The 27,758-nt window shown below is 48.0% G+C and overlaps 1 protein-coding gene across 10 annotated transcripts in view; it reads right to left on the bottom strand.

The window, feature by feature from the left end:
• Window positions 1-27,758, bottom strand: part of CEP164 (centrosomal protein 164) — a 70,795-nt gene that overhangs the window by 30,520 nt on the left and 12,517 nt on the right. For 8 of the 10 annotated variants that reach the window (XM_040258051.1, XM_040258057.1, XM_040258056.1 and 5 more), the window contains 5 exons: window positions 17,852-18,056; window positions 10,093-10,248; window positions 9,581-9,715; window positions 8,875-8,952; window positions 146-514 (listed from right to left, as the gene is read on the bottom strand). In XM_040258051.1, the coding sequence (XP_040113985.1) occupies window positions 146-514; window positions 8,875-8,952; window positions 9,581-9,715; window positions 10,093-10,248; window positions 17,852-18,056 (943 nt within the window). The remainder of the gene's footprint in view (window positions 1-145; window positions 515-8,874; window positions 8,953-9,580; window positions 9,716-10,092; window positions 10,249-17,851; window positions 18,057-27,758) is intronic. The other 2 variants (XM_040258055.1, XM_040258060.1) reach the window with 2 other exon arrangements.

The following is a 27,758-nucleotide window of genomic DNA, read 5'->3' as shown; positions in this document are numbered from 1 at the left end:
CTGGCTGATGTTGACAGCCCATTGCAGGGTCTGCAAATGAAGCTTCTGACTCAGTAATAAAGATGAAAAGAGAGAAATGTGCTCTGGGCTCAAGAGAGCAGAGAGGGCTGGAGCCAGCAACTGCCCGCGGGACCGAGCGACTTACTTCACTCGCCTCTGATCTGCTCTCTTTCAGGACAGAGGCCTCCTCCTTTGGCTCCTCTGCTGCCTCTTCCTTCCTGGAAACCTCCTCTCCTGCGTCCACCGGGTTCTCTGGTGCCTCTTTTTTAGTGGTATTGGCAGGCTGATCACCTCCGGGGTCCATCACACTTCTGGACGTCCCAGGATCATTCTTCTCATTCTTTCCTTTTTCTGGGAGCCAACTTGCCTCTCTTCGCTGTTGCTCTTTGCCGTCAGCACTGCTCAGGCTGCTGTCTGCACCTTGGCTGAAGGGCTTGCCAGAAGTAAGGGGGCCGGCAGCATCGGAATCAAGAGAAACGTCCTTCTCCTCTGGCTGGCTTGCTCTTGGAGATTCCTAAGGAGCAGCCAACAGCGTCAGAAGGGAAGATGTGAGGAATTAATGCAAGGAGTTTGGAGACTTGATAAAACAGAACTGCCATTGTTCCCTGAGGCCTGCAGTTCTGAAACCAGTGGTTATCCCATACCTCAAAAGCTTTTAAAAACAGACTCCTGGCTCCAGCCCAGATCCACTGACTCTGAACTTCCATGTGAACCTGGATACACCCAACCTGACGCCCCTCCACTGGAGGGCTTGTGCCCAACTCTGTGACCACCCATCACATCCTCAAGTAATAAATCTGTCTCATTCTAGTCCCACTGGCCAAACCATAAGATTACAGGCTCAGAAGTCAATACTTGTTTCTGATAATGATAACAGAGAACCGCATGAGAGAAAAGTCCAGAGCTTCTGTTTTTCATTTTTAAAAGGTAGCAGGGAAGAAATATCGAGAGGGTGCCCCTTCTCCATAGCAATGAGGGTAGCTCTCTCCCTAAAGCACCACCCCCCCACCTGCCACCAGGAGGCTACACAAGCAGCCCGGGAGCCAGGCTCCTCTGCTGAAGGACTCTCAAGTGAGTCCTCTGGGCAAGAGGTGCCAGATTGGGTGAGGTGTGTAGGAGACTGACAGGGGGAAATGCCCATAGAGGACACGGAAGGTGGGGAGAGGCCTGGCAACACAGGTCTGAGATCTGTGGCGGGAGAGAGGGAAGCAGGGGGCCAGAGGAGGAGAGCCTCGGGCCACAGCCCAGGTCTGAGAGGGTCTCCAGCCTGTGGAGAGTCCCGCAGTCATCAGGCAGAATGGCCCTGCTCTGGGGCTCATTCCCTGGGCACCTCCTCAACCCTGCCATGGGGACCCAAATATGAAGACCTATCCCGCCCTCAAGGAATTCAGCTGGGTCTGAAGAAAAGTGGAACATCCCTGGTGGCCCTGGCTATGAGCCTTGACTGCTGGAAGCAGAGGGCACGGGACACGGTGCTGCTGCTGTCTTCAGCCCCCAGCCTGCACCCAGGGAGGGAAGCGGAGGCTGAACAGAGAAGGGGTGGGCTTCCCTCATGCCCTGGCCGCACCAAAGCACGGTGCCCTCCAGTGCTGCCCGCCCTCCCGACACCCCAACTGCAGCGTGGAGGAAGTCTGCACAGTCGGCTCCTCCCTCCTCTTTGAGAGGCATCTGCAGGGCAAGGCCAGGCCTCCTCACCTCGGTGTCCCCACAGCGGCCAGCTCTCAGCAGTGGCCAGCACGCGGTGACTGGGCAGGGGCTCACGGAGGATGTGGGTAAAAAAATGTGGCACGTGTGTATTATGGACTCTCTATTACTCAGCCATAAAAGGAATGAAACTGCGCCATATGCAGAGACGCGGATGGACCCAGAGACTGCCACACAGAGTGAAGTCAGTCAGAAAGAGAGAAACAAATAGTGTATATTAATGCATTTATGTATAATCTAGAAAAAGCGTATAGGTAGTCTTCTTTGCAAAGCAGAGAGAGAGACAGACACAGAGGACAAACGTATGGATACCAAGCAGGGAGTGGGGATTGGGACTGACATATATACTCTATTGATACTATGTAAACAGCAGTAACTAATGAGAACCCACTGCACAGCACAGGGAACAGTGGCGTGCTGCACAGCACAGCTCAGTGCTCCGCAGTGGCCTAAATGGGAGGCAAATCCAAGGGAGGGAGGCAAATCCAAGGGAGGGAGTCCATGTAAACACAGAGCCGATTCAGTTTGCCGTCCGGCGGAAACAAACACAACATTATAAAGCAACTATAATCCAACAAAAATTAATGAAAAATCTTATGGAGGAGAAGAATGTGGGGGTGTCTTGGGGGGAGTGAAAGGTGTCTGGCCCAGCGAGCAGGACCAATCCTCCCTGGCCATGCTCATCTCCTGATGAAAGACAGGCAATAGACCTCTGATTGGAGGACAGAGAGGGTATCGGACCACAAGTTCACGTCTCCTCGCATGGCTCACAGCCCTTCTCACCCAGCCCTGCCTGCTCCTCTGAGGTCATCTCCAGCCACACACATCCTGCCTGCAAACAAACATCACGCTATTTCCCTGCTCTGCCGTGCGTATCCTTAACATACACACAGAATCTACCCTGACAAGCTCCCACTGGTCCTGACAGCATCACCTCTTCCAGGAAGCCTTCCTGAATTCAGCCTGCCCCACCCTTTTGCACAACCGCTACTGTACTATAACGGCTGACTTCCTTGCCTGTGGCCCCCAACACATCAGCTTCCTAATATCCGCAGTGCCTTCTGGCACATACAAACTGCTCAGTCAGTGTTTGGGACACAATTTTTAAAAATGATTAAGTGCGTCAACACAGAAAGAGGAATTCCTACTCTGTAAAGTGGTATCTACTTTACAAAGCTATACAGAGGTCAGATTATATTTGTCACGGTGGTTATGAGATGGAAAATAGCCAAACAAAAGTCAACTATGGATATTCACAATGATGGAAAAACAAGTACGCTATCAAAAACCAGAGGACACCAGATCCACGTGGAGATTCCCATTCTTACAGATGAGAGAATACGGCCAGACGGCAAGAATGTCAGGCCCAGGCTATGCCACTCTCAAGCCTTCAAAAGAAGAGCGTTTCATGACAGAGCTGAACCTGTTCTGTCTGTCTAAATAGTAAAATATTAAAACATGGCTAACATTAAAATAAATGAACTTGCATCCCCCGTGCCCATGTCAACTAACTGCAGTGACAGGGCGGGCGGAGGGACATCTTGTGGGGGAAGATGGTAGAGGCAGAGGCATCTGTTGTGGATTATCCACAAATGGATGAACAGGAGCTGAGTGTCTGGAAAACCCAGCCGCCTCCATGCTCCTCTCCACCCCTGCTCCTCACCCCACCTTGGGGCCCACGGCCTGAGGCCCTGCCCAGGACGCACGCCCAGGACGCTGCACATGGGCCCCTGCACCAGCGTCCTATGGGTGAGAACGCGGACACACCCCCAGCGCGGCCCTACTCCCAGTTCAACCATGCTCCCGCTCCTTCTGTCTCCTCCTGTCACAGCCCCTGGTCCTTGAGTGTCTCAAGGCACATTCCTTCTGTTTATTCCAAAAAGATCTTGCCATCTGCATGAAGGGGGGTGAGGGAGGATGCAGGAGAGTGCCTGTAAGAATTGGTTCATGAATATTGAACGTACCCCTCCAAAAGCTCTGAGGTCTCCCACACCGCAGTCCCCCTCCTGCAGCCCAGAACACAAAGGCAGGGGCCCTACAATCTAAACGGGGGCTCAGGGGTGGGGAATGGGGAAGCTGAACACCACGTCCTTGCACTGATCCCATGCTGGGGAGACCCCCACCAAGCCAAATGTCAGTCTGGTTTCTTTCCCACGTCTCATTCCCACCCAGTCCGTCTCAGCTCTTTGCACTGCTCCCCGGTGGTGTGGTTAGCGCTTTCCAATCACACTGACATCATCCTGTTATTTCTAAGCGAAGCTCCCTCCCTCCCCTTTGATCTGCTGATGGGCTTTTCACCAGCTCCACAAGGCCACCTGCTGCCTGCTCGCCTACCCTTCAGCCTCCCCTCTTTCACTCCCTTCCATTCTTAGCGTCTGTTCCAGGAACCTAGCGCTTTTGATTCTGTAATAGACTAGAAATGGGTTTAAGCTGAAGGCAGGAGAGGAGGGGGATGGAGAGAGAGAGGCATTCTCGCCACCCTACTGCCCTCTCATGGAATCATGAGCAAAGTGACTGTTCACAGCGAGACAGGGTAGAACAAACCATAGGATAAGATCTCCATCTCGGGCAGCCTGAGATGCCCGAGAGCGGTAAGAGGCAGGCAGCTCAGATGACCCACGGTCTACGCTACGGCTGTTCAGCCACCAAGTCGTGTCCGACTCTCTGCAACCCCATGGAGCGTAGCCTGCCCAGCTCCTCTGTCCATGGGATTCTCCAGGTAAGAATACTGGAGTGGGTTGCCATTTCATTCTCCTGACCTAGGGATCAAACCTGGGTCTCCTGCACTGCAGGCAGATTCTTTACTGTCTGAGCCCTACCAATAAACTGGGACAAAAGCCATTTTAAAGGGTATGGCAATCAGAGACAGCTTTGTCTGTCCTGAAACTCCCATTCATCCCCAGCACGAACTTTCCCCACCACGAAAAGCCCCAATTCCTGCCTGAGGCTAGAACACAGGATTCCAACACTCCATGTGGCAAAAAGAACGAAATCTGCTGGGACACCAGAGACAGGTGGAGAGTGTATGTAACACCTCCCACTCCAGACATTTTCCCCCCATCACACTGAGTTGCCTATTTATATTAAAGAGGTTATTAAAAAAAATGCACTTAAAAACTCCCACTCCTTCAAAGAAGCACATAAAGATCAGAAGGGAAGCGTCTGAAAATCCAGGACATGTCAAAGAAGAAAATCCCTTTTTTTGTTGACATTTATATGATAAAGTAAAAATTAACTCTGCCAAGTCATAGTACATTATCACTGGTCCATGTGGGGATTTTCAATTCACCAGCTGAAGCAGGGACCAAGTATCCACTCTAGCCAGGACCTGGGAAAACCCAGGGAAGAAAGAAGCACAGTGAGACCTGCCAGCATATCCTCTGGTCCCAGCATGGCTCACTCACTCACCTATTCATCCTCTCAAGAGAAAGTGAAAGTCACTCAGTTGTGTCTGACTCTTCGCGACCCCATGGACTTAGCTACAAGGCTCCTCTGTCCATGGAATTCTCCAAGCCAGAATATTGGAGTGGGTAGCCGTTTCCTTCTTCAGGGGATCTTCCTAACCCAGGGATCAAACCCAAGTCTCCTGCATTGCAGGTGGATTCTTTACCATCTGAGCCACCAGGGAAGCCCAAGAATACTGGAGTGGGTAGCCTATCCCTTCTCCAGTGGATCTTCCCAACCCCGGAATCAAACTGGGGTCTCCTGCATTGCAGTGGATTCTTCACCAGCTCAGCTACCAGGGAAGCCCTTCATCCTCTCAACTGCTCAGCAAAATACACCCATGTACTTCCTAAGTGCCACAACAAGCCAGGTGAAGGACACACAGGCATGAATAGGCCAGAATCTTTACTCTCGATTTGCTCGGTCTCGGGGAGACTGCCCTTTCTCCAAAAGCCAGTGAGTCCTCCTGACACTGTATTCCTACTCATGGTCATCCTTCCAGGCTCAGAACCTGACCTGCTGCTTCCAACAGCATCGTAACATCTTAATGGCAGATGAGAACAAAAAAAGTTATCATTTCAAAAGCATCAAAGAGACAGAAGGCTATGGATTTAATGCCAACAGACCATGCCCCACTTGAAAGGAAGAGTTTCAAAGTACACCCAAATTAGGTTGATGACACTCAGAAACAAGTGTCACACGTGGCAGAAAGCGTCAAAGTCATAATCAAAGCATGCATGATTGAGCGGAGCCCAAAACAGAGACAGTTTCGGAGGCAACAGAGACAGCTCGGGGACTCCCCAGGTGGTCCAATAGTTAAGAATCCGCCTTCCAACGCAAGGGACATGGGTTCGAACCCTGGTTGGGGAACTAAGATCCCACATGTTGTGGGGCAACTATAAGCCTGCATGCCACAACTAGAAAAACCCCTGCACCCTGCAACGAGGACTCAGCACAGCCAAAAGTATCCTTAAAAAATGAAGCCAGACAGCCTAACTATAAAATGGGACCCACCTAACGGCTAGAGTGGGGTCAGCTGAAAAAGCCCACCTACATCTCAAGACATGAGTTTGAGCAACCTCCAGAAGATGGTGAAGGACAGTGAAGCCTGACATGCTGCAGTCTATGGGGGCAAAGAGTCGAGCACAACTGAGCGGCTAAACAACACCTCAGGGGTCAGTGAGCATCCTCAACCTCAGCCAGCTTGAGACCTTCCCCTGGCTCTCAAGGAGAGCTGAAGACCACAAAGCAAAAGTCAGAAACAGTAAGGGCGTGAAAAGGGATGATAAGGATATAATACTAAAAGATAATAAGGAAACAGTGAAATCCATGATACACACACTATTGTTTCATTGGCCAGTTTTATGACCATTCTAATAAATGTGAGTGATCTCTTCATTTGAAAGTGTTTAAGGTCTAAGAGAATTTTCTACTTTATGGAAAGTTTAACTGACCTGGCAATCAATATTTCAATGTTTGGGGAAATCTGAGTTGCTGACTTCATGATGTATTGGTTGTTTGAATACTTTGGGCACCCTTCAGTTCAGTTCAGTTCAGTCACTCAGTCGTGTCCAACTCTGCGACTCCATGAATCACAGCACGCCAGGCCTCCCTGTCCATCACCAACTCCTGGAGTTCACTCAAGCTCATGTCCATCAAGTCGGTGATGCCATCCAGCCACCTCATCCTCGGTCATCCCCTTCTCCTCCTGCCCCCAATCCCTCCCAGCGTCAGGGTCTTTTCTAATGAGTCAACTCTTCACATGAGGTGGCCAAAGTATTGGAGTTTCAGCTTTTGCATCAGTCCTTCCAATGAACACCCAGGACTGATCTCCTTTAGGATGGGCTGGCTGGATCTCCCCGCAGTCCAGGGGACTCTCAAGAGTCTTCTCAAACATCACAGTTCAAAACCATCAATTCTTCGGCGCTCAGCTTTCTTTACAGTCCGACTCTCACATCCATATGTGACCACTGGAAAAACCATAGCCTTGACTAGACAGACCTTTAGAGAAAGCTTAGTTGTCAAAAAATTACTAAATTAGACACTAGGCCAAGAACAAATAGTAGGCAATGTGCCTTTTTCAGTAAAAAAATGCATTGGAGGCTTTAGCTATTACAATGACATGATGAGTTTTAGGTTTTGTCTGTTCATTTTAAAGAACATTCTGGTGGGAGTGGAGGCCAGACTGGGGAAAGAGATGAGAACCAACACAACTGCTGGGGGCACAGTCTGGAAGCTCTTCCCATCCACATCCTGTGGTTCCCAGGCCTGTGTCTTTGTCCAAGCTGTTCACTTGCCTAAAACATCCCTTCCACTCCCACGTCTAAAACTTAACTATTTCTCTTCAAGATCCAGGTCAAATGTCGTCTCTTCCAAGTTCTCCCTGATCTCTCAGCAGTAATTTCTCTCCCCTCTAAGGACTTCCCTGGTGGTCTGGTGGCTAAGCCTCTGCTCTCCTAGTGCAGGGGCCCCTGTTCAATCTCTGGTCAGGGAACTAGATTCCACATGCCTCAACTAAAAGATTCCCTGTGCCACAACAGGACCTGGTGCAACCAAATAAATTAATTCTGAACAGCGTAGCTGTGCTAGAGCTCTTTACACACCTTCCCCTGCTTGAAAACTTCCTAAATATTCATTTATTCAGCATATACTGAGGGCTCACCAGAGTACCCAGCAACCTTCCTCTCTGACCGCACACTCCTGGAGGCCACCCTGGACCACATCCTACCAGTGTTCGGGTCGCCCACAGAGTCCAGCACACGGCTGCCCCACAGCCAGCACTCAATGGACATTAAGAATCCGGATGGCGGGACTTCTCTGGCAGTCCAGTGGCTAAGACTCCGCACTCCCAATTCAGGGAGCCCAGGTTTGATCCCTGGTTGGGAACTATATCCCACACTGAAACTAAAGAGCCCATATACCACAATGAAGTCTGAAGATCCTGAGTGCTACAACCAAGATCCAACACAGCCAAATAAAAAAATTTTTTAATTAAAAAAAAAAAAAAAGAATGAACCCAGATGGCATTACACTTCCATTCACACCCTCCGATGGCTCCCAATGCCTGTGTAATTCAGTCCCAGCTTCTCACCCGGCACTCAGGCCTTCCATGACCCAGCCCAATCCACCTCCACAGCCCCACCTCCCGATCCTCCGCCACGTGTGCCCAAGCTTCAGGTGAAAGAATGGCCCTCGTCCTCCCCTCCTGCCTCTGCCCATTCAGTGCCCTGCAGCAGGCTCTCTCCTCACCGCTCGCCTCTGCGCACCCAGCCATGCTACCATCTTCCTGGCTTACCTCAGGTGTCAGATTCTCACTAAAGCCTTTCCAAACAGAAGGGACAGCCCCAAATTCTGCCCCCCGACAGCACTGCGGTTTACTGCCCGGATGGACTCCCTGCATTCTACTCTTGTGTTCTGGTTATACGGGTCTTTTATGAGACTATAAACTATTCGAGGGCGGGAATCGCAGCTAACTGAAGTTTGTACAGCTGAGAGTGAATGCCTCACATAGAAAGAGCTGATAAGTGGTGGTTCTTTGATAAATGAGTAAATGGATGAATTCCTTTCCCCACTTGTACTTCCCCCAACCCCAGGAACCCCATCTGGACAGGACCGGGACTAAAGAGTTCTCTTTCCAAATATGTCTCCCTGAGAAGAAAGGCTTAGGAAGGAAGGGGGGAGCCTGCCAGGCTGAGATGTCTGTCTGCAGGTGCTTCAGGCTCTTACCTCATACTCAAAGTCACCCCCCAGCGCCCCGATGTCCAGGTGCAGATTCCTAAGAAGCTCACTTGAGCTGCGGACACTCTGAAAATGAAAAGGATGGCAAGGAAACTGGTCAGCCCTGGGTGCAGGACCAGAAGCTCCTCACAGGTCCAAGAGCTCCACTTCCTGGGTCAGACCCAGCAGGGATACAGGCTGGGCAAACAATGAAGCTGTGGGCTGGAAAACCGCTTTCACTGATTTTCAAAGTAGCACAGAGGTTAAACCAGAAGGTTAAAACAGCTCAAGCACCCACCAACAGATGAACGGCTGAATGGAATGTGGTAATTTCATACAACAAAATACTATCCAGTCACACATGCTACAAAACACTATGCTATATGGAAGCAGACAGACACACAAGAGGACAAAGACAGTATGATTCCAAGTATATGAAATACGTAGAACAAGCAAATTCACAGAGACAGAGAGTAGATCAGCGACTGGGGGGTACAGAGCGTCTCTGGGATTATGAACAAGCTTTGGAGACAGATGGTGATGAAGACTGTCTAACACTGTGAGGGTAGTTAAGGCCACTGAACTGTACACTTAAAAGTGGTTAAAATGGTAACTTTCACAGCGTATATATTTGACCACAATTTAAAAAAAAAAAAAAATTTGTTTTTTTAACAGCCCAGAGGATTTTCAGGCCAAGAAAAGGATTCGTTCTTACCTGGTTGTCACTCTCTGCCTCATCCTCCTCGTTGGTCTCCTCACCTAAAGCCAAGAGGCTGAGAGCGTTCTTGTCCTCATGGATGGAGCCCAGGAGACCTTTTGTATAAGCAGAAGGCTTGAGACCCTGTGACGGCTCCAAAAAGAAGGAAAGTCAGGGCACTTAGTGGGAAGACCCTCAGCATGCTTTCACGTCTGCAAGATGGCGCCTAGAGCGAGGCCACCATGTCTAAGAAGCTGACCCAGCAGCTCCAGCTCACACTGGTCCCTCCCTGTGCAGCTCCTACTGCCCTGGCCGCAGGGACTGGGAAATGAGCCCTGAGCCTCTCTGACCATCCTCCATGGCGCACCCACGTTCAGCATCACCCAGGTGTGACTCACCTTCTTCCACACCATATGAGTGTTGAGGACTCAGCCTGTGCCCTCTATTTCTCGATGGGCCATGGCTCCTAGCAAAGAACACGGAGGCCCCACGGTAACCAACTACACTGTACACAGAAAAAAGGCATTTACCAGCAAGAGTTCTCCGAGCTGACCGGACTCCACCGAGCTTCCCAGGGTCACACTCTGAGGTCCATGAAGAGCAGAGGCCGGGGCATCCACCAGGCCCCTTAACGGGGCCAGGCCCCCAAGAGGAACGTGGACGGGGGCTAACGAGGAGCCCAGGGCCTGGGCAACAGAAAACATCCTGTTAGAAACCCAAGCAACCACAGGGCTCTAAGAGTGTGGAGATGGATGTAAAAATAAAACATCTAAATCATGCCCGCTCAAATTTAAACCACCTCCGTTCAGAGGCTGTTAATGAAACACAACATCCAGAAGTCAGCATTGTGCCAACCATGTGAGAATCACGGGCTGGTTTCCAGATTCTCGTAACTCTGCTGCTATCTCCCAGCAAGCAGCTCTTCCACGTCTCGAGAAGCAGAACAGGGCCCTGCTCTCCCTTCCGAAGCCACAGAGGAAGCCGGGGAGGGGGTGGGGAGCAGAGACAAAAGCCTCATCTCCCAGCATGAGAAGACTCAATACATAAAGCTGAAAACAGACAAATCAAGAAAAAGCAGCCTAAGCATGTTATTTACAAATATGGACGCGGACACCAGGATAAAGGCATTGCCGTGGTGGAGGTGGGAGGGGTACCCACACCGGAGAACTACTATATTTTGTTTTGCACCTTTTGGCTTGTCTTGCATTGTTTAATATGGGCATGTATTACTTTGATTAAAATAAATATTCACTCTGAAAAACACTCATGAGGGTAATTCCCTGGCGGTCCCGTGGTTAGGGCCCCATGCTTCTACTGCAGGGGGCATGGGTTCAGTTCCTGCTCAGGAAACTAAGGTCCCACATGCCACACTGCGTGGCCAAAAAAAGGAAAAAAAAAAAAAAAAAAAACATGTGAGAAACAGAAGAACTCTTTCTGCTCCCCACTGAGGAGCAAAGGGGCTGGAGAGAGATCAGCCAGAGGACTACAGCAGCCGCTCCTCTATCCTATTCTCGGGATGGCAGGCTTCACACCGGTGAGGACTAGGAAGAGACACCAGAGGATGGCAGAATTTGTGAGACTTGGGCCACTCACAGAATCCTGGATTCTCAGTTTACTCATCTGCAAGTCACAGATGATATGTGCATGCTACTTAAGGTCTGCTGAGAACTTCAAATGAGATACTGAATGTAACAAGCATGTGTGCATGGCGTGGCCCGGCTACCCCAGCGCACGTGTACGCGGCCCGGGCTACCCCAGCGCACGTGTACGCGGCCCGGGCTACCCCAGCGCACGTGTGCGCAGTCCAGGTTCCCCCAGAGCATGTGTGCGCGGCCCGGGCTACCCCAGCGCACGTGTGTGGCCGGGCTACCCCAGTGCTATGGAATTGCTATCATGACAGATTAGTATGACAATGGTCTGGGCTTAGAAACTGAGGCAGGAGAGCATTTTGGTTACGGTTTACAATGAGCTCCTCAAAATCCATTTCTTAAACTTAAAATGTGTATAAAACAAAAATTCCATTCCTCTCTAATCCCACAGTGGCTGAAGAGAGAAAGAGGAACCTGAGGGGGTCAAGATGAGACGTTCTGGTGGCCTATCTTCTTACCTGCGGCCGGGCCTGAGGCCAGACCATTGGGTGGGTCCCAAACATAGCCTGTTTCTGCCCAGAAAGGGCATTAGACTTCCAGCTGAAAGGCGACATGAGACCGCCCACCGCCACCCCCACCCCCAAAATCTTTGTAATGGGTTGGCTAAAAGTTCGTTTGGGGTTTTCTGTATCATTTTATGGAAAAACCCCAACTTTTTGGCCAACCCAAAGAGATTCCCAGTCATCTAGCCTGTTCCAGGGTATCTTCTTGAGGCAGAAAAGGAGCTGAAAATAATAAAACTGGCCAACACTGCCTGAGCCCTGAGCTCCTGGGTAAAAGCACCTGTCTCATTCCACTCTCAAAACCATCTGAGGCCCGGTCCCCACAAGAGCAAATGGAGATTGGTGAGGTCAAGACCTCTGCCTGCCCCAAATCGCGGGGCCAGCAACCACAGGAGTAGATATAAGAAGCAGGGCAGTGTCTAAGCCAGTATCTCACACTGCCTCCTGGCTGTGGCAGAAAAGGAGCCCAGGAGAGCTGCTCTGTGGTGCACTGTGTGGAAACCTGACTGGCACCTCCCAGCCGCCCAGCCCACCCAGCAGATCAGTGAGCAAAATTCTTCCCACATTGTATTTATGGAAAATTACAGACTCCTGACATGGCTAATTTGCTAACGTGCTGGGGGCCTGAGAGAGGGAGACATGCCCGTGAGGGCTTTGTTCTCCCAGGCCTTTACCACATCAGCAGTTAGTAGGGAAATTATACATCCCTGGCTCCTAGCTGATCAGCTTCTATAGATGGCCATTAACTTTGGCTAAGAGCTGTGCGTGGCATTGTCCTTCAGAGCGGATAAACTTGCCACCATTGGGCTAATTAAAACTTTGCAGGATAATCTGCAGCTTATCTGATGTTTATAGTGCTACAGGGGTTATTAGAGCTAACGGAGAACCCAGGCATGTCAGCAATTAGGAACTGAGGTAACAACTGAGTAAAGCCACAGCTGGGCAATAGCAAAAGAAGCCAGGGAAATGCAGATAAACCCCATGGTCTGTGATCCTATTTGACTTCTGAATGAAGAAGGTGGTGACTCTTTAAAGGGACAAAGGGCCCCGAATGACAGGGCAAGCCCACTCTTTGGTAGATCCCACTAGGGGAGGAAGTGGTCTGTGCAAATCTGACACAGGCTATTCACATGGTTCTGGAAACCCTGGGAAGGAAGCAGCAGCAGCAGCCACTGAGCAGGAGAGAGTCCGGGCTTCAGCCTCTCCTCTCAGGTGGCGCTAGTGGTAAAGAACCTGCATGTCAGTCAGGAGACGTGAGAAGCTCAAGTTCGATTCCTGGGTCAGGAGTAGGGAATGGCAACCCACTCCAGTATTCTTGCTGGGAAAATTCCACGGACAGAAGAGTCTGGTGGGCTACAGCCCATGGGATCGTCGAGAGTTGGACACAACTGAGCAAGTGAGCACATCATAGGACAGTATTAACTCTCTGTGCTAAGTCACTTCATGTCTGGGTCTCTGTGACCCTAGGCACTGTAACTCACTAATTCTGTGTGATTCCGAGAAGGGACTAAGTTCCGAGGCTGGGGGCAGGGTGTCTACTGGGGAGGACCTCTCTATACTATCAGCTGATGGGGAAGATTTCCCAAATCCTGGAACAGTACCTACATCTTGCATGAACACTGTGATCTGTGCCACCTTACTCACCCTCAAAACAGATCACCTTCAGAGCATGTAAAGCACCCGTGAATTATGGTCAGATCAAGGGACGTGAAGTCCAGACACCCTCCACCCCCATCTTGTAGGTGATGGGGTAGAAGAAACAGGAAATGCATGTCATCCCACAAGATGGCCATCCCAGGTGGCTAAGGGCTCCCTGGTCACCGAGGAAGGACAGGCACCAGGAAAGCTGACCTGATGGCTGGGTTAAGACTGTCAGCACAGCCTGCTCCCTCCCTGCCAAGTTCAGTGGGCCTGAAGGCCGTGGTGCTCTCTGAGAAGCCTACCTGGTCGAGAAGCTGCATCTTGCCTGGCTCTGCCACAAGCCCTCTGCTGGAACTCAGCTCGACCAGCCCCTGCCTGAGGGGGCTGCCGCCTGGCAGGAGATGAGAGGCCTCCTGCACGGCCGGGGCAACGTCCACTTCTGGAGGATGCTCCCGCCGCTCCGGCCCCCAAGGCAGAAGCCCGGAGTCCGTGGCTCTGATGGCCTCGTGCTCACCCTGACTAGACAGCCTGGAAGACTCAGTGGCCAGGCAGCAGATCACGCTGGCCAGGTCTTGGCCCGGCATCTCCCTCGCGCTCGCGGGCAGCCCCAGGCCCTCTAGCCGCCGGGAGATTTTGACCATCTGCAGGATGTGCTGGTAGAACCTCTGGTCCTCAGAGTAGTCTTCGCTCTCTGAGCACTCCTCAGCGGAGCTCTGCATGGGGAGCAGCTGGGGCGCCAGGAAGGCGCTGGGGTGCCGCTCTGTGGGCCCAGGGCCTGACTCACCCAGGCCCCACTCAGATCCCCATGGACTCTGCAGGTCCCACGGGAAGTTGGTCACCTCCCCCAGGACCTCCGAGCCAAGGTGAGAGGCCAGGCTGCGGCTGCGGCTGCTGCTGCTGCTCTCCAAGTCGGGCTCACACCCACTTGGCCTCCTGTCCTCTTGAGCGGGCTCTGGAGAACCTGGGGGTGGGCTCTCCTCAATGGCAGAGGGCCCCCCAGGAGCACTCCCTGCAGGGGCGCTTTGGACCATTTCTGAGGCTAGGGTATCAGGGGGTATTAGCAACAGCCCCTGGGGTGGACCTCCAGCTGAGGCCCCTGGAGCCTCAGGGTCATCAGGCTCGGTTTCCTTGCCGCTCCTGGAGGCATCCTCGTGGACAAGCTTGGAGACCTGCCCCATCCACAGTCCTGGGGGCTCTCTTCTCTTCCTGCCTCTCCCCACACTCCCTGCTTCCCCAGAAACAGCCTGCCAGCTCTGGTCTTCAGCTGGGCTGCTGTCTAACAAGAACTTGCTCTTCCCATTGAGCAGCATGGGGTCAGAAGAACAAGGGGACAGCGAGGGGGCCTCCTCGGGGGATGGGGAGGGAGCGGGGCTCTGGCCCTTGTCCCCCCCAGGACCAGTGGAGCTCCATTTGGCCACCCTGTGCCCGTGCTCCTCCCTTCTCAGCTGCGGGCCCTTGAGGGCCTCCGAAAGCTTCGCGTAGACAGCGGCCTGCGTCTTGCTCTCTAACGCATCCTGCCTGCTCTGGAAGGGCCCGGTGTTGTCAGGGCCCTGCGTGACAGGTTTCAGCTGTCTGCTCCTCATCTCCAGCTCTTCTATTTCAGGGTCTGAAAACCCCAGGTAGATTTTCTCTGTCAGCGGCTGGGGTTTCTCCAGACCCTGCTGGTCATCTAATTCTGTCCTGCAGTGGGCTGGGGCCCTGCCTAAGATTTTCTCCACATCGGCAAAGATCTGGTGGGTTCGGGAAGCTTGGCCTTTGAAGAGTGGCTGCAGCTTGCTGGGCAGGGAGCCCGTGAGAGGCCTGGGGTTGTCACCCAGCACACATGGGCTCTTCCCTTTCTTAAAGGAGCCCTCAGTTCTAGCCTGCGTCTCTCGGTCTAGGTCCAGATCAGCCAGCCCAGGTGCTGGGAGAGGGGACGGGCCACGGAGAAAGGAGGAAGCAGGCAGAAGGCCCTGCTCAGGCTGTGTTTCCTAGATGGGTATATAAAGAGGCAGAGAAAACGAAGACAAGCACTGCTGACTTCTACTGGCTACCGTAGCTGCTGGCAAACCCTTAGCAGAAACCCACCCTCCATTCACAGTAAAAACACAAACCAAAGAGGGAAGAAAAGCTAAACACTCCCTTGGGCTTTGCTGTTTTCTGGGCTCTAGTCTCCTTATCTACAAAGAAGAGACTTGACGAGATTCACGGCTCAGGAACCTTGCTCCGCATGGCACCTTGGGGCCACCACAGTGGGTGTGTGGTGGGGAAGGAACATCGCCCAGACTCCCACTCCCAGGTTCAACCGGAGCAGCTCCACTTCTTTAGACACTGGCCCTCCACAGAGGAACTGATGTGAAGACGGCGTCACTACCGACAAAAAGTCTGACAATCTCCAACTAGGTTATCCTGGAGATACCATCAAGCTCTCAATTCTGTGACTGGTTAATTTCATAAAAATCCACCATTCTTATCAAGGACTATCAGAAATAATCTAAGAAGGGAAGGAAGAGGGGAAACATGAGCAGCGAGCTGAGCCTTGAATACTCAGACTAAGTCTTCTACCAAATGAGCTGGTGCTGCTCAAGAGAGGTCCACACAGTCAGGGAATCTTGGGGTAGGAAAAAAAAACCCTAGGGAATTCCCTAATGGTCCAGTGGTTAAGAAGCCGCCTGCCAGTGCAGGGACATCGGTTCAATTCCTGGTCCAGGAAGATCCCACATGGCACAGAGCAACTCACCCCATGCGTTGCCAACTACTGAGCCTGTACACCACAACTGGAGAAGCCACCGCAAAGAGAAGCTTATACACTGTGATGGAGGGTAGCCTCCAAGAATGCCCACATTCAGCAACGAAGACCTAGTGCAGCCATAAAGAAAGAGAAAATTCCTAAAAGATCAACCACAGTCTTCAAATGCTCACACTAAACTCCACCCAGCTCTCCTCCAGGGAGCCCAAACTACCTGAGCCCACCCAGATTGCCCACCTGGTCAGGTCTGCCCCAAAAAAACTCAGGTTTCAGGCACCTGTCCTGAGCCCTAAGATCCAGACTGGCAGCCCAGGCCTGTCCACTTGCCCTAAGCTCCTGAACCACAGGAGGAATCCTTTGTAACAGGGAGCTCCAGGAACTCAGTCAAATGCCCAGAACCAGGTCTATTACCCACCTCTCCAGCACAGAACCCTCACTTCATTCCCTCTCACCTGCAGTCACGTCAGAGACTACCCAGATGCCGACTGTCATCTAAAATAGGCCCCGACAGGAATTCCCCAATGGTCCAGCGGTTACAACCACTTGCACACTTTCAGTGCAAGGGGAGTGGGTTCCATCCCTGGTCAGGGAACTAAGATGCCACAAGCCTCACGACCAAGGAAAAAAAGAAAAAGAAACTAAAATAGTCTGAGATTAGTGAAAAGCCCATTATCCATCTTTTACCTTGCAAATACTTGCCATTGGAAAATTCAGCCTCTTTGGAAATGACATGTCCTCTTTTCTCCACCAGAAGAAATGGGTTTGCTATCTTATTTCTTAGAACCATGACTAGTAATATGGGGTAGGGGTGGGGGTATGGAGGAAGCCTATCAGTAGAACTTGGAAATGATAAAAAGGATAAATTTATCACCAACCATCCAACACCAGAACTGAAACCTTGGGAAAGAAGACAAATGGGGGAATTTTTGCTGAGAAGTAAGCACCAGGCGCTGGTTGGAAATAAAGACCATAAACAAGAGAGCAAATCAATTCAACCACTGAGAGGGTTGAGAAGGTATTCCCAGTGCTTCCCGCCGGGCTGAACTGGGTTCCCAAGCCCCTCCCTCTCCTCAGCGTGGCCTACCAGCCTCACACCTGGAGGAGGGACACAAGATAGTAATGGGAAAGAGCATTTTCAAGTCTTGAGTGAGAAAGCTGCTTGGGGAATAAGCTGAGGGCACCGCAATCAAATGTCAGTGTCCACCACGAACCAAGAACACCGGCCGCAAAGACCATCCACGGGAGCAGATAAAGCCTCAGACTTCTTTTTGGATCTTGAAGCCACTGGTGGTCTGACAACTGAATTATGGCCCATCAGACATCCAAGAATTTGCACCACTAAGACACACAATGAATCCACTCGGGGCAGGCCTGGCTTGGAAAGGAGAGGGGAGGCACTTGCTCCTCTAGGCTCTCTGGCCTCTGCCGACTGCTCCCTGTGACCCGACTCTCCATAGAGGCAGACAGCATCAGTTCTCGGACCACTGCAAAACCCTGTCCCCAGTTGGGCACTCGCTCACTGACCCTATTATGTTATATATGCCTCCCAATAGGGAGAGGGGTAGAAATTGCTTAGCAATAGTAAGCACTAGTTCTAGAAGCTAAAAGGAAAATCTGCCAGAAAATAGATACAATTCAGATGATGTACTATCACAAAATTACTATTGTTGTTGGTCTTAATCGCCCAGCTATCAACAGCCAGAGGTTCCCAATACCCCCCTCAGGTTTCAGGCCTGGTCTCTCTGGGAGCTGGCACCCACTAACTCACCAGGGGACTCTTGGAGGTCTCTTTATCCTTCTTGTTTTTCTTTTCCTTTTTCTTTTTCTTTTCTTTCTTCTTAGTGGCCCCAGGAGTTGACAGCTTGCCCCGCTCTTGGATCACCAAGTTCCGATAGTGTTCATCACAGGGGTGGTCCCACGTGGACTGCCCGTTGGCAAAGTTGAAATAGTAAATATCACCTGTGATATCCTGGCTGCGGGATGAGCAGAGGTCACAAGTTAGTCCCTGCTCAGGTCCAAAGCTACGCAGGAAAAAAGAAAAACGACAAGGAAGCAGAGAAGAGGGAAGAATTGTGGGGAGAGGAAAAGAGGGAGAGAGGAAGAAGAGAAGAAAGAATTAACACAAAATTGGCTAGATGTGGCTAAGAATAAGGAGTTAGGTTAGATAGAAACAACCAATTAGGATATTAAGGACTTTTCACATGGAGATGTTTAATCATTAGGTTTCCCGAGAATTCATGCTAGACTAAAGAAGGAAAACTTGATTTCAGATGGATAAATACAAACGCTATGATGTCTTGGAGAAAAACTCTAGGACAGACGTTGCTTAATATTTTCATAAATGATCTAAAGAAAAAAATATGTTGTGAAAGTTCTGATTTTGCAAAAGACTCTAAACACATAAGAGGCAACAATCCAAGTTAGTGCGGTCAATCAACAATACAAGAAAATAATGTAGGTGGGCCTCAAGAATCTGTTTCAGTATAGCAAAAATAAGTCTAAAATAAGTCATTCATCCCATCCACCATTATCGGTAATCCATTAGGACAGCTAATAGGAAAAAACCCATCACAGTAGCAATCAATGTGAAAGATAAAATACCCAGGAATAAATTGTGTGCAAGACCTTCATGAAGTTTCACTGAAAATTCGGGGGGTGGGGATGGGGAACAACTGGTAAGACACCCCATGTTCCTGAATAGGATTCAAGTCTGTAAACATGACAATAATCCTCAAATTAATATATAAATCCAATACAACCCTAATCAGGCTCCTTATGAAACTTGACCTTGCCTTGGCCAAGAAGCACATGAGAAGATGTTCAACATCACTCAACATTAGGGAAATGAAAATTAAAACCACCATGAAATGCCACTTCACACCCATTAACACAACTATTATCAAAAGAGCAGAAAATAACAAGCGCTGGCGAGGATGTAGAGAAACTGGAACTCTCGTACACCACCACTGGTGGGAACGTAAAATGGTACAGCCAAAGTGAACAACAGTGCGACAGTTCCTCAAAAAGTTAGAATCAGCAAATTTCCCTGGTGGTCCAGTGGTTAAGAATCTGCCTGCCCATGCAGGGGACACGGGTTCAATCCCTGGTCCAGGAAGATCTCACATGCCACAGGACAACTAAGCCCTGTGCCACACCTGCTGATGCCCCTGCACCCTAAACCCCGTGCTCCGCAACAAGAGCAGCCACCACGATGAGGCGCCTGCGCACAGCTAGAGTAGCCCCTGCTCTCTGCAACCAAAGAATGCCTGCGCACAGCAACGAAGACCCAGGACAGGCAAAACCAAAAATAAATTTTAAAGATATAGCACCATATTAGAAATCTGAATTACCATATAAACCAGCAATTCTACCTCTAGGTGTACAGCCCCAAAAATTGAAAGCAGGGATCCCCCAAAAATTGAAAGCAGGAATTCAAACAGGTTATTTGTACACCGATGTTCACAGCGTGTGAATAGCCAACAGAAAGAGAAATTCTCAGGGGCCAGAATCAGAAAGAAAGCATGAAATCTGAGTAATAAGTGCATGAACTGACAGGTCAGGGTCAGGATCTGGCCTGGATATAGGCCCAGGGAACTTGAGTTTAAACGCCAATCTAGAACAAAATGTGGCCTTAGGGCGTTGTAAGTTTGGAAACTAAAACTGAGACCCTAGATATATCTGGGGCTCTTCAGGCTGTTCTCGCCATGAATAAAAAGCCCTAGTGGGTCACAGAAGTAGCAAGGAAGTACATCGCCCACTCCAGGTTCTAGGTGGGGAAAATAAAATTCAATGAAAAACTGAAACCCCAAGACATATGTACATAGAGTCCAAATGTAGTAAGAAAATGCCAGGTCCAGGAAATTAATGTAAAGATTTAGTCCTAAAGCACTAAGAAATCCTTGGCGGAAACCACTGTAAGGCTACTCAACAACCCAGGAATGAGACACTCACAGAAAATAAACCACTGCAGAAAATGAATTCACAAAATGCACAATAAATAATTACAAACCACGTGAGGAAACACTTCACCATGAGGGAAAATCAGTAACACAATGAAAAGAACTGAGAGTAGAACAACCAAAAGAAGACTAAAAATAACAATATTTAAAATTATCGGAGGGATAAAAGGAGGACAATCCATAATGAAAGAACAGAACTCTTTAAAAATAAATAAATAAACCTACACATACTGAAAAGAACATAAGGGGACCTCCCTGGTGGTCCAGTGGTTAAGACTCCACCCTCCTAATGCCGGGGGCCTGGGCTCAATCCTGGCCAGGGAACTAAGATCCCACCTGCCGCCAGTAAGCCCATACACCACAACTGGAGAAGCGGGCATGCCACAACAAAGGCCCACTGCAGCCAAAACGAAAAATAAAATTAAAAAAAGAAAAGAACATAGAAAAGAACATAAGAGAACTTGTAGGAATTCGTAGTCATTAAATTCAAAACAAACAAACAAAAAATAACACATTGATTAAGCAGCAGATTTGACACAGAAGAAACAAATAGTGAATTGGGAAATATATGTGCTAAAGAAAATTATAAAGTCATTTTAAAAATATGAAACAGAAGTTAAGAGACATGGTGGATAAAAATAACTAGTTGTAATATATTTATAGTAAGAGTTCTAGAAAAGAAAATGATGATGGTTGAGAAGTTTTCAAAACTGAAGAGAGACATGAGTCCTCAGAGCAAGAAAGCACTCCAATTCCTATACACAGTAAATAAAAGTGAATCCACACCTAGATATACTGTAGTGAAATGACAGGACACCAAAGATTAAAAACAAAATAATGAAAACAACCAGAGGGGGAAAAAATTGATTACCTACGAAGGAACAACTAATAAAGCCAAAAAACATGTCTTATTAGCAAACCCAGCAGACAGAAGATCATGGTACACAATATACAATATTGTCAAAGGGCTGTTTGACAAATCTGTATGCAACTAAACCATTATTCAAGAGTGAGTCCAGGAAATTCCCTTGTGGTCCAGTGGGTAGAACTCAGCACTTTCACAGTCAGGGCCCCTGATCAACCCCTGGGTGGGGAAGAGTGAGACCAGACAACAATTACTCAGGACACAGGAAGATCAACACATTTAGCATGCTTGATAAAAAGGACATTTAAGAAACAGAAACAAACTCACAGACAGGAAAGAAGCTTATGGTTACCAAAGGGGATGGGGAAGAACAAATTAGGAGTTTGGTAGTAACAGATACAACAAGGTCCTACTGTTTAGCTCAAGGAACTGTATTCAATATTCTGCAGTAAACCATAATGGAAAAGGACATAAAAAAATATTTCTCATACATATATATATAACTACACACACATATACATATATACATAACTGAATCATTTTGCTGTATACCAGAAACTAACACAAAACTGTAAATCACTATACTTCATTCTAAAAAATGAGAGACCACATTCTTATCAAGCACACGTAAAACATTTAGGTAAGCAAGATCAATTACTGAACCAGAAAAGAATTCTGTAACAGCGTGTAACAAAGAATAGATATAATGAACAAATAAAATTGGAAATCAATAATTCAAAAAATACCCAACTCTATCTCATCTCCTTCAAGCTATTATTTTGGAGAAAAGATACTTAACAAAATTTTAATAAATGAAATCCAATAATATGTAACCATTATCAAGCAGTTTACCCCAAGAAAGTAAGGTCGGTCTAACAATTAAAAGCCAATCAATATAACTGACCATATTAACAGACCAATATAGAAAAACCATGATTCTTCTGTATATGCAGATGCATATATAGATGCAGGAAAAAATATTTGACAAAATTCAATATCCATTTCGGATTTACACTCAGCAAGCTAGGAATACAAGGGAACTTCTTCATCCTGACACAGGACATTTAGAAAACCCTACAGTTAACACTGGCTAACATCACACTCAATGGTGAAAGACTTAAGAGGAATGCTTCCCCTTAAGAACAGAAATAAGCCTAAAATGTTCATCGTCACCATTTCTATTCAACTGTATTAAAGGTTCCAGGCAGTGCAATAAGGCAAGAAATAGAAATATAAGGTATCCAAGTTAGAAAAGAAGATGAAAAAATGTCTTCATTCCCAGAAGACATACTATCTATGTAGAAAGTTCTATAGAATCTACAAAAAAAAAAGCTACTAGAACTAACGTAAGTTTAGCAAGGTTGCAGGCTAGAAGATCAGTATACAAAAATCAATTTTATTTTATATGAATGCAACCAACACTTGGAAATTGACATTTTAAAAGATAACATTTATAAACATAATGGAAAAGAATATGAAAAAGAATGGATGTATATTTATAACTGAATCACTTTGCTGTACAGAATACATCATAAATCAACTATACTTCGATAACAAAAATAAATACAAGATAGCATTTACAGAAGCATCAAAAAAGGAGATAAATCTGACAAAATATGGGCAAGATGTGTAAACTAAAAACTAGAAAAGATTTCTTAGCAATATTAAAGAAAGCCTAAATAAATGGAAACAGACTGTGTTGTTCATGGGTTGGAAAACTCAATATTGTTTAAGATGTCAGTCCTCTCAAACTGATTTATAGACTCAGTGCAATTTCAGTCAAAACCCTAAACAGGATTTTTTATAGAAATTGACAAGCTGATTCTAAAATTCATACAGAAACGCAAGGGACCTAGAATACAACTTTGAAAAAGAAGAAAAAAGTTGCAGAATTTACTCTAAATGACATTAAGATACATAAAGCTACAGTAACCCAGACAATATTGAAAAGCAGAGACATTACTTTGCCAACAAAGGTCCGTCTAGTCAAGGCTATGGTTTTTCCAGTGGTCACGTATGGATGTGAGAGTTGGACTGTGAAGAAAGCTGAGCACTGAAGAATTGATGCTTTTGAACTGTGGTGTTGGAGAAGACTCTTGAGAGTCCCTTGGACTGCAAGGAGATCCAACCAGTCCATTTTGAAGGAGATCAGCCCTGGGATTTCTCTGGAAGGAATGATGCTAAAGCTGAAACTCCACTACTTTGGCCACCTCATGCGAAGAGTTGACTCATTGGAAAAGACTCTGATGCTGGGAGGGATTGGGGGCAAGAGGAGAAGGGGACGACAGAGGATGAGATGGCTGGATGGCATCACCGACTCGATGGACGTGAGTCTGTGTGAACTCCGGGAGTTGGTGATGGACAGGGAGACCTGGCGTGCTGCGATTAGTGGGGTCGCAAAGAGTTGGACACAACTGAGCGACTGAACTGACTGACTGAACCCAGACAGCATGGTATTTGTGTAAAGGTAGACAAACAGAGCAATGGAAGACAACAGAGAATCCAGACCTGGAAGGAATTCCCCAAGTGACAGCAATTACTCACGGGACTGGGTGTAAGGGTGCAAGAGGACACATATACACAGGTTTCTTTTTTTTTTAAGTAGGAAGTAGAAATAAGTTTATAGAAATGAGATAATTTTTTCAGTATAAAGCATGATGATTTGATAAACTTCTTTACTATGAAATGATCACCACAGCAGGGTTAGTTAATACCTCCATAATCACCTTTCCTATTTTGTGATGAGAATATTTCAGACTGGGGACTTCCTGCTGGTCCACTGGCTAAGACTCCATGCTCTCAGTGCAGGGGAGTGAAGTGAAGTCACTCAGTCGTGTCTGACTCTTTGCGATCCCATGGACTGTAGTCTACCAGGCTTCTCTGTCCATGGGATTTTCCAGGCAAGAGTACTAGAGTGGGTTGCCATTTCCCTCTCCAGGGGATCTTCACCCTCTGAGCCACCAGGGAAGCTAAGTGCAGGGGGCCTGGGTTCAATTCCTGGTCAGGGAACTAGATCCCACATGCCACAACTAAGAGTTCGCGTGTAGCAATAAAGATCCCACGTGCCGCAACTAAGACCCAGCACAGCCAAACAAATACATTAAAAAAAAAAAAAAAGAAAGAAAAAGAATAAAGAGATTAGTGATGAGGCAAATGTGGCTAACATGATGGATACTGGAGACCAACAGAAACCACTACCCTACCGATACAACCATGAAGCCCCAGCACCTGGAATACCATGCATAGTACTGACGGCTTTCCTACAAGAAAGATGTCATAAACTGGAGCAGGTCCAAGGAAAAGCGGCTAAACAGGTCCAGAGAACAGGGAACCTGCCACACAAGCAGCAGCCGGAAGGATTAGGCCTCTGAGGCGGCGATGAGTGAGGCTACAATTGCAGTCATTCTGAAGCACAGCCAATCCATTCAGTGGTTCAGGAAAGAAGAGAATCATCACCCCCTGTACACACAACTGCACAATCCCAGCAGAAGACACGACCCCCTCCGGGACATCTGAGGGCTAGTGTGGGACAAAGGAAATCCTGTTCTTTGGTACAAAACTCAGGTCACTTACTGTAGGGAGGCAGCGTGGAAAGAGCTCTGTGTACACAAGGAAGATAGAGCTGGGTCTCCAAGAGTGAAAATCTTGGTTTTCAGGGAGAAGGGGAGAGACAGAGGTGGATGGCAGTGGCTGCCCCACCTCAGCCAGTCTGATCCTCACCGTTGACCTCTGTTCCCCTGAGATGACCTAAGTGATGCCTGCTCCTCACAATTCAGAACTCAAACTGAAACTGGAAACCTGGACCCATTCATGAACAGGCCACACAGTCCAGGGTTGGGCAGTCCAGGGAGATATAAGCCGCTGCCGGTCTGTGTCGCCGCACGCAAACCTCTCCAACACCAGCATCCACTCTGGACACGCTGATGAGGTCCCAATATTGCCACTCTCCATCTCAGTCAGCAAAGAATAATAGTGACACCTCCTCCGCGTGCTGAAACAGATGGTGGCGCTCGAGAGCTTGATGCAGGGCAACAGCTGAGATCCTGGGACCCTGGAAGTCTGTGCTGAGACCCTCTGGGACCAAAAAGGTAGCCTGGTTGCTGTTGTTCAGTTGCTCAGTCATGTCCAACTCTGCAACTCCATGGACTGCAGCACACCAGGCTTCCCTGTCCTTCACCATCTTTCGGAGTTTGCTGAAACTCATGTCCATTGAATTGGTGATGCCATCCATCCATCTCATTCTCTGTTGCCCCTTCTCCTCCTGCCTTCAATCTTTCCCAACATCAGGGTCTTTTCTAGTGAGTCAGTTCTTCACATCAGGTGGCCAGAGTACAGGAGCTTCAGCATCAGTCCTTTCAGTGAATATTCAGGGTTGATTTCCTTTAGGACCGACTGGTTTGATCTCCTTGCAGTCCACAGGACTCTCCAACATCACAGTTCTTCTCCAATGTCACAGTTCGAAAGCATCAATTCTTCAGTGCTCAGCCTTCTTTATGGTCCAACTCTCACATCTGTACATGACTACTGGAAAAACCATAGCTTTGACTATACGGACCTTTGTCAGCAAAGTAATGTCTCTTCTTTTTAACACACTGTTGAGATTTGGCATAGCTTTTCTTCCAAGGAGCAAGCGTCTTTTAATTTCATAGCTGCAGTCACCATCTGCAGTGATTTTGGAACCCAAGAATACAAAGTCTCTCACTGTTCCCATTGTTTCCTCATCTATTTACCATGAAGTGACGGGACTGGCATCCACTGGGTCATCGAAAAAGCAAGAGAGTTCCAAAAAAACACCTACTTTTGCTTTATTGACCATGCCAAAGCCTTTGACTGTGTGGATCACAATAAACTGTGGAAAATTCTGAAAGAGATGGGAATGACAGACACCTGACCTCCCTCTTGAGAAATCTGTATGCAGGTCAAGAAGCAACAGTTAGAATTGGACATGGAACAACAGACTGGTTCCAAATTGGGAAAGGAGTACATCAAGGCTGTATATTGTCACCCTGCTTATTTAACTTGTATACAGAGTACATCATTCGAAATGCCAAGCTGGAAGAAGCACAAGCTGGACTCAGGATTGCTGGGAGAAATATCAATAACCTCAGATATGCAGATGACACCACCCTTATGGCAGAAAGTGAAGAGGAACTAAAAAGCCTCTTGATGAAAGTAAAAGAGGAGAGTGAAAAAGTTGGCTTAAAACTCAACATTCAGAAAACGAAGATCATGGCATCTGGTCCCATCACTTCATGGCAAACAGATAGGGAAACAATGGAAACTGTGAGAGACTGTTTTTTGGGGGCTCCAAAATCACTGCAGATGGTGACTGCAGCCATGAAATTAAAAGACACTTGCTCCTTGGAAGAAAAGTTATGACCAACCTACACAGCATATTAAAAAGCAGAGACATTACATTGCCAACAAAAGTCCATCTAGTCAAAGCTATGGTTTTTCCAGTAGTCATGTATGGATTTGAGAGTTGGACTATAAAGAAAGCTGAGTGCCAAAGAATTGATGCTCCTGAACTGTGGTGTTGAGAGTCCCGTGGACTGCAAGGATATCAAACCAGTCCATCCTAAAGGAAATCAGTCCTGAATATTCACTGGAAGGACTGATGCTGAAGCTCCAATACTTTGGTCACCTTATGCAAAGAAGTGACTTGTTGGAGAAGACCCTGATGCTGGGAAAGATTGAAGGCGGGAGGAGAAGGGATCAACAGAGAATAAGATGGTTGTGGCATTACCAACGAGATGGACATGAATTTGAGTAAGCTCTGGGAGTTGGTGATGGACAGGCAGGACTGGCGTGCTGCAGTCCACGGGGTCGCAAAGAGTCGGACATGACTGAGCGACTGAACTGAACTGATGGGACCGGATGCCATGATCTTTTTTTGAATGCTAAATTTCAAACCAGCTTTTTCACTCTCCTCTTTCACTTTCATCAAGAGGCTCTTTAGTTCCTCTTTGCTTTCTGCCATAGAGTGGTATCATCTGCATATCTGAGGTTATTGATATTTCTCCTGGCAATCTTGATTCCAGCTTGTGCTTCATCTAGCCCAGCATTTCGCATGATGTACTCTGCATGTAAGTTGAACAAGCAGGGTGACAATATACAGCCTTGATGTACTCCTTTCCCAATTTGGAACCAGTCCATAGTCCCATGTCCAGTTCTAACTGTTGCTTCTTGAACTGCACACAGGTTTCTCAGGAGGCAGGTAAGGTGGTCTGGTATTCCCATCTCTAAGAATTTTCCACAGTTTTTTTGTGATCCACACAGTCAAAGGTTTTAGTGTAGTCAATGAAGTAGATGTTTTTTTCTGGAATTCCTTTACCTTTTCTATGATCCAACAGATGTTGGCAATTTGATCTCTGGTTCCTCTGCCTTTTCTAAATCCAGTTTGAACATGTGGAAGTTCTTGGTTCATGTGCTACTGAAGCCTAGCTTGGAGAATTTTGAGCATTACTTTGCTAGCATATGCAATGAGTGTAATTGTGCAGTAGTTTGAACATTCTTTGGGAAAAAAAAAGAAAGGTGACTTGGGCTCTGGCCCAAAGCATCAGGCAGCCCAGCAGAGGGATGGCCCACTGCTGTTTCCAATTCTATGCAGGACAGGCTTCAAAAGGTGGCCAAAGGATTTCCCTGGTGGTCCAGTGGCTAAGACTCCATGCTCCCAATGCAGGGGGCCCAGGTTCAATCCCTGGTCAAGGAACCAGATCCCACATGCCACAACTAAGATTAAAGACCCACAACTAAGGGGTTGTAAAGACCTGATAAAGCCAAATAAATAAATAAAAATGAACATTAAAAAAAAAAAAAGTAGCAGTTAAAGCTGATATCCTCCCTCTGCC

Source organism: Oryx dammah, unplaced genomic scaffold, assembly GCF_014754425.2.
Source record: "Oryx dammah isolate SB20612 unplaced genomic scaffold, SCBI_Odam_1.1 HiC_scaffold_17, whole genome shotgun sequence".
NCBI lineage: Eukaryota > Metazoa > Chordata > Mammalia > Artiodactyla > Bovidae > Oryx > Oryx dammah.
Note: the sequence above shows the minus strand (reverse complement) of the source record. Positions and strands in the feature narration are given on the sequence as shown.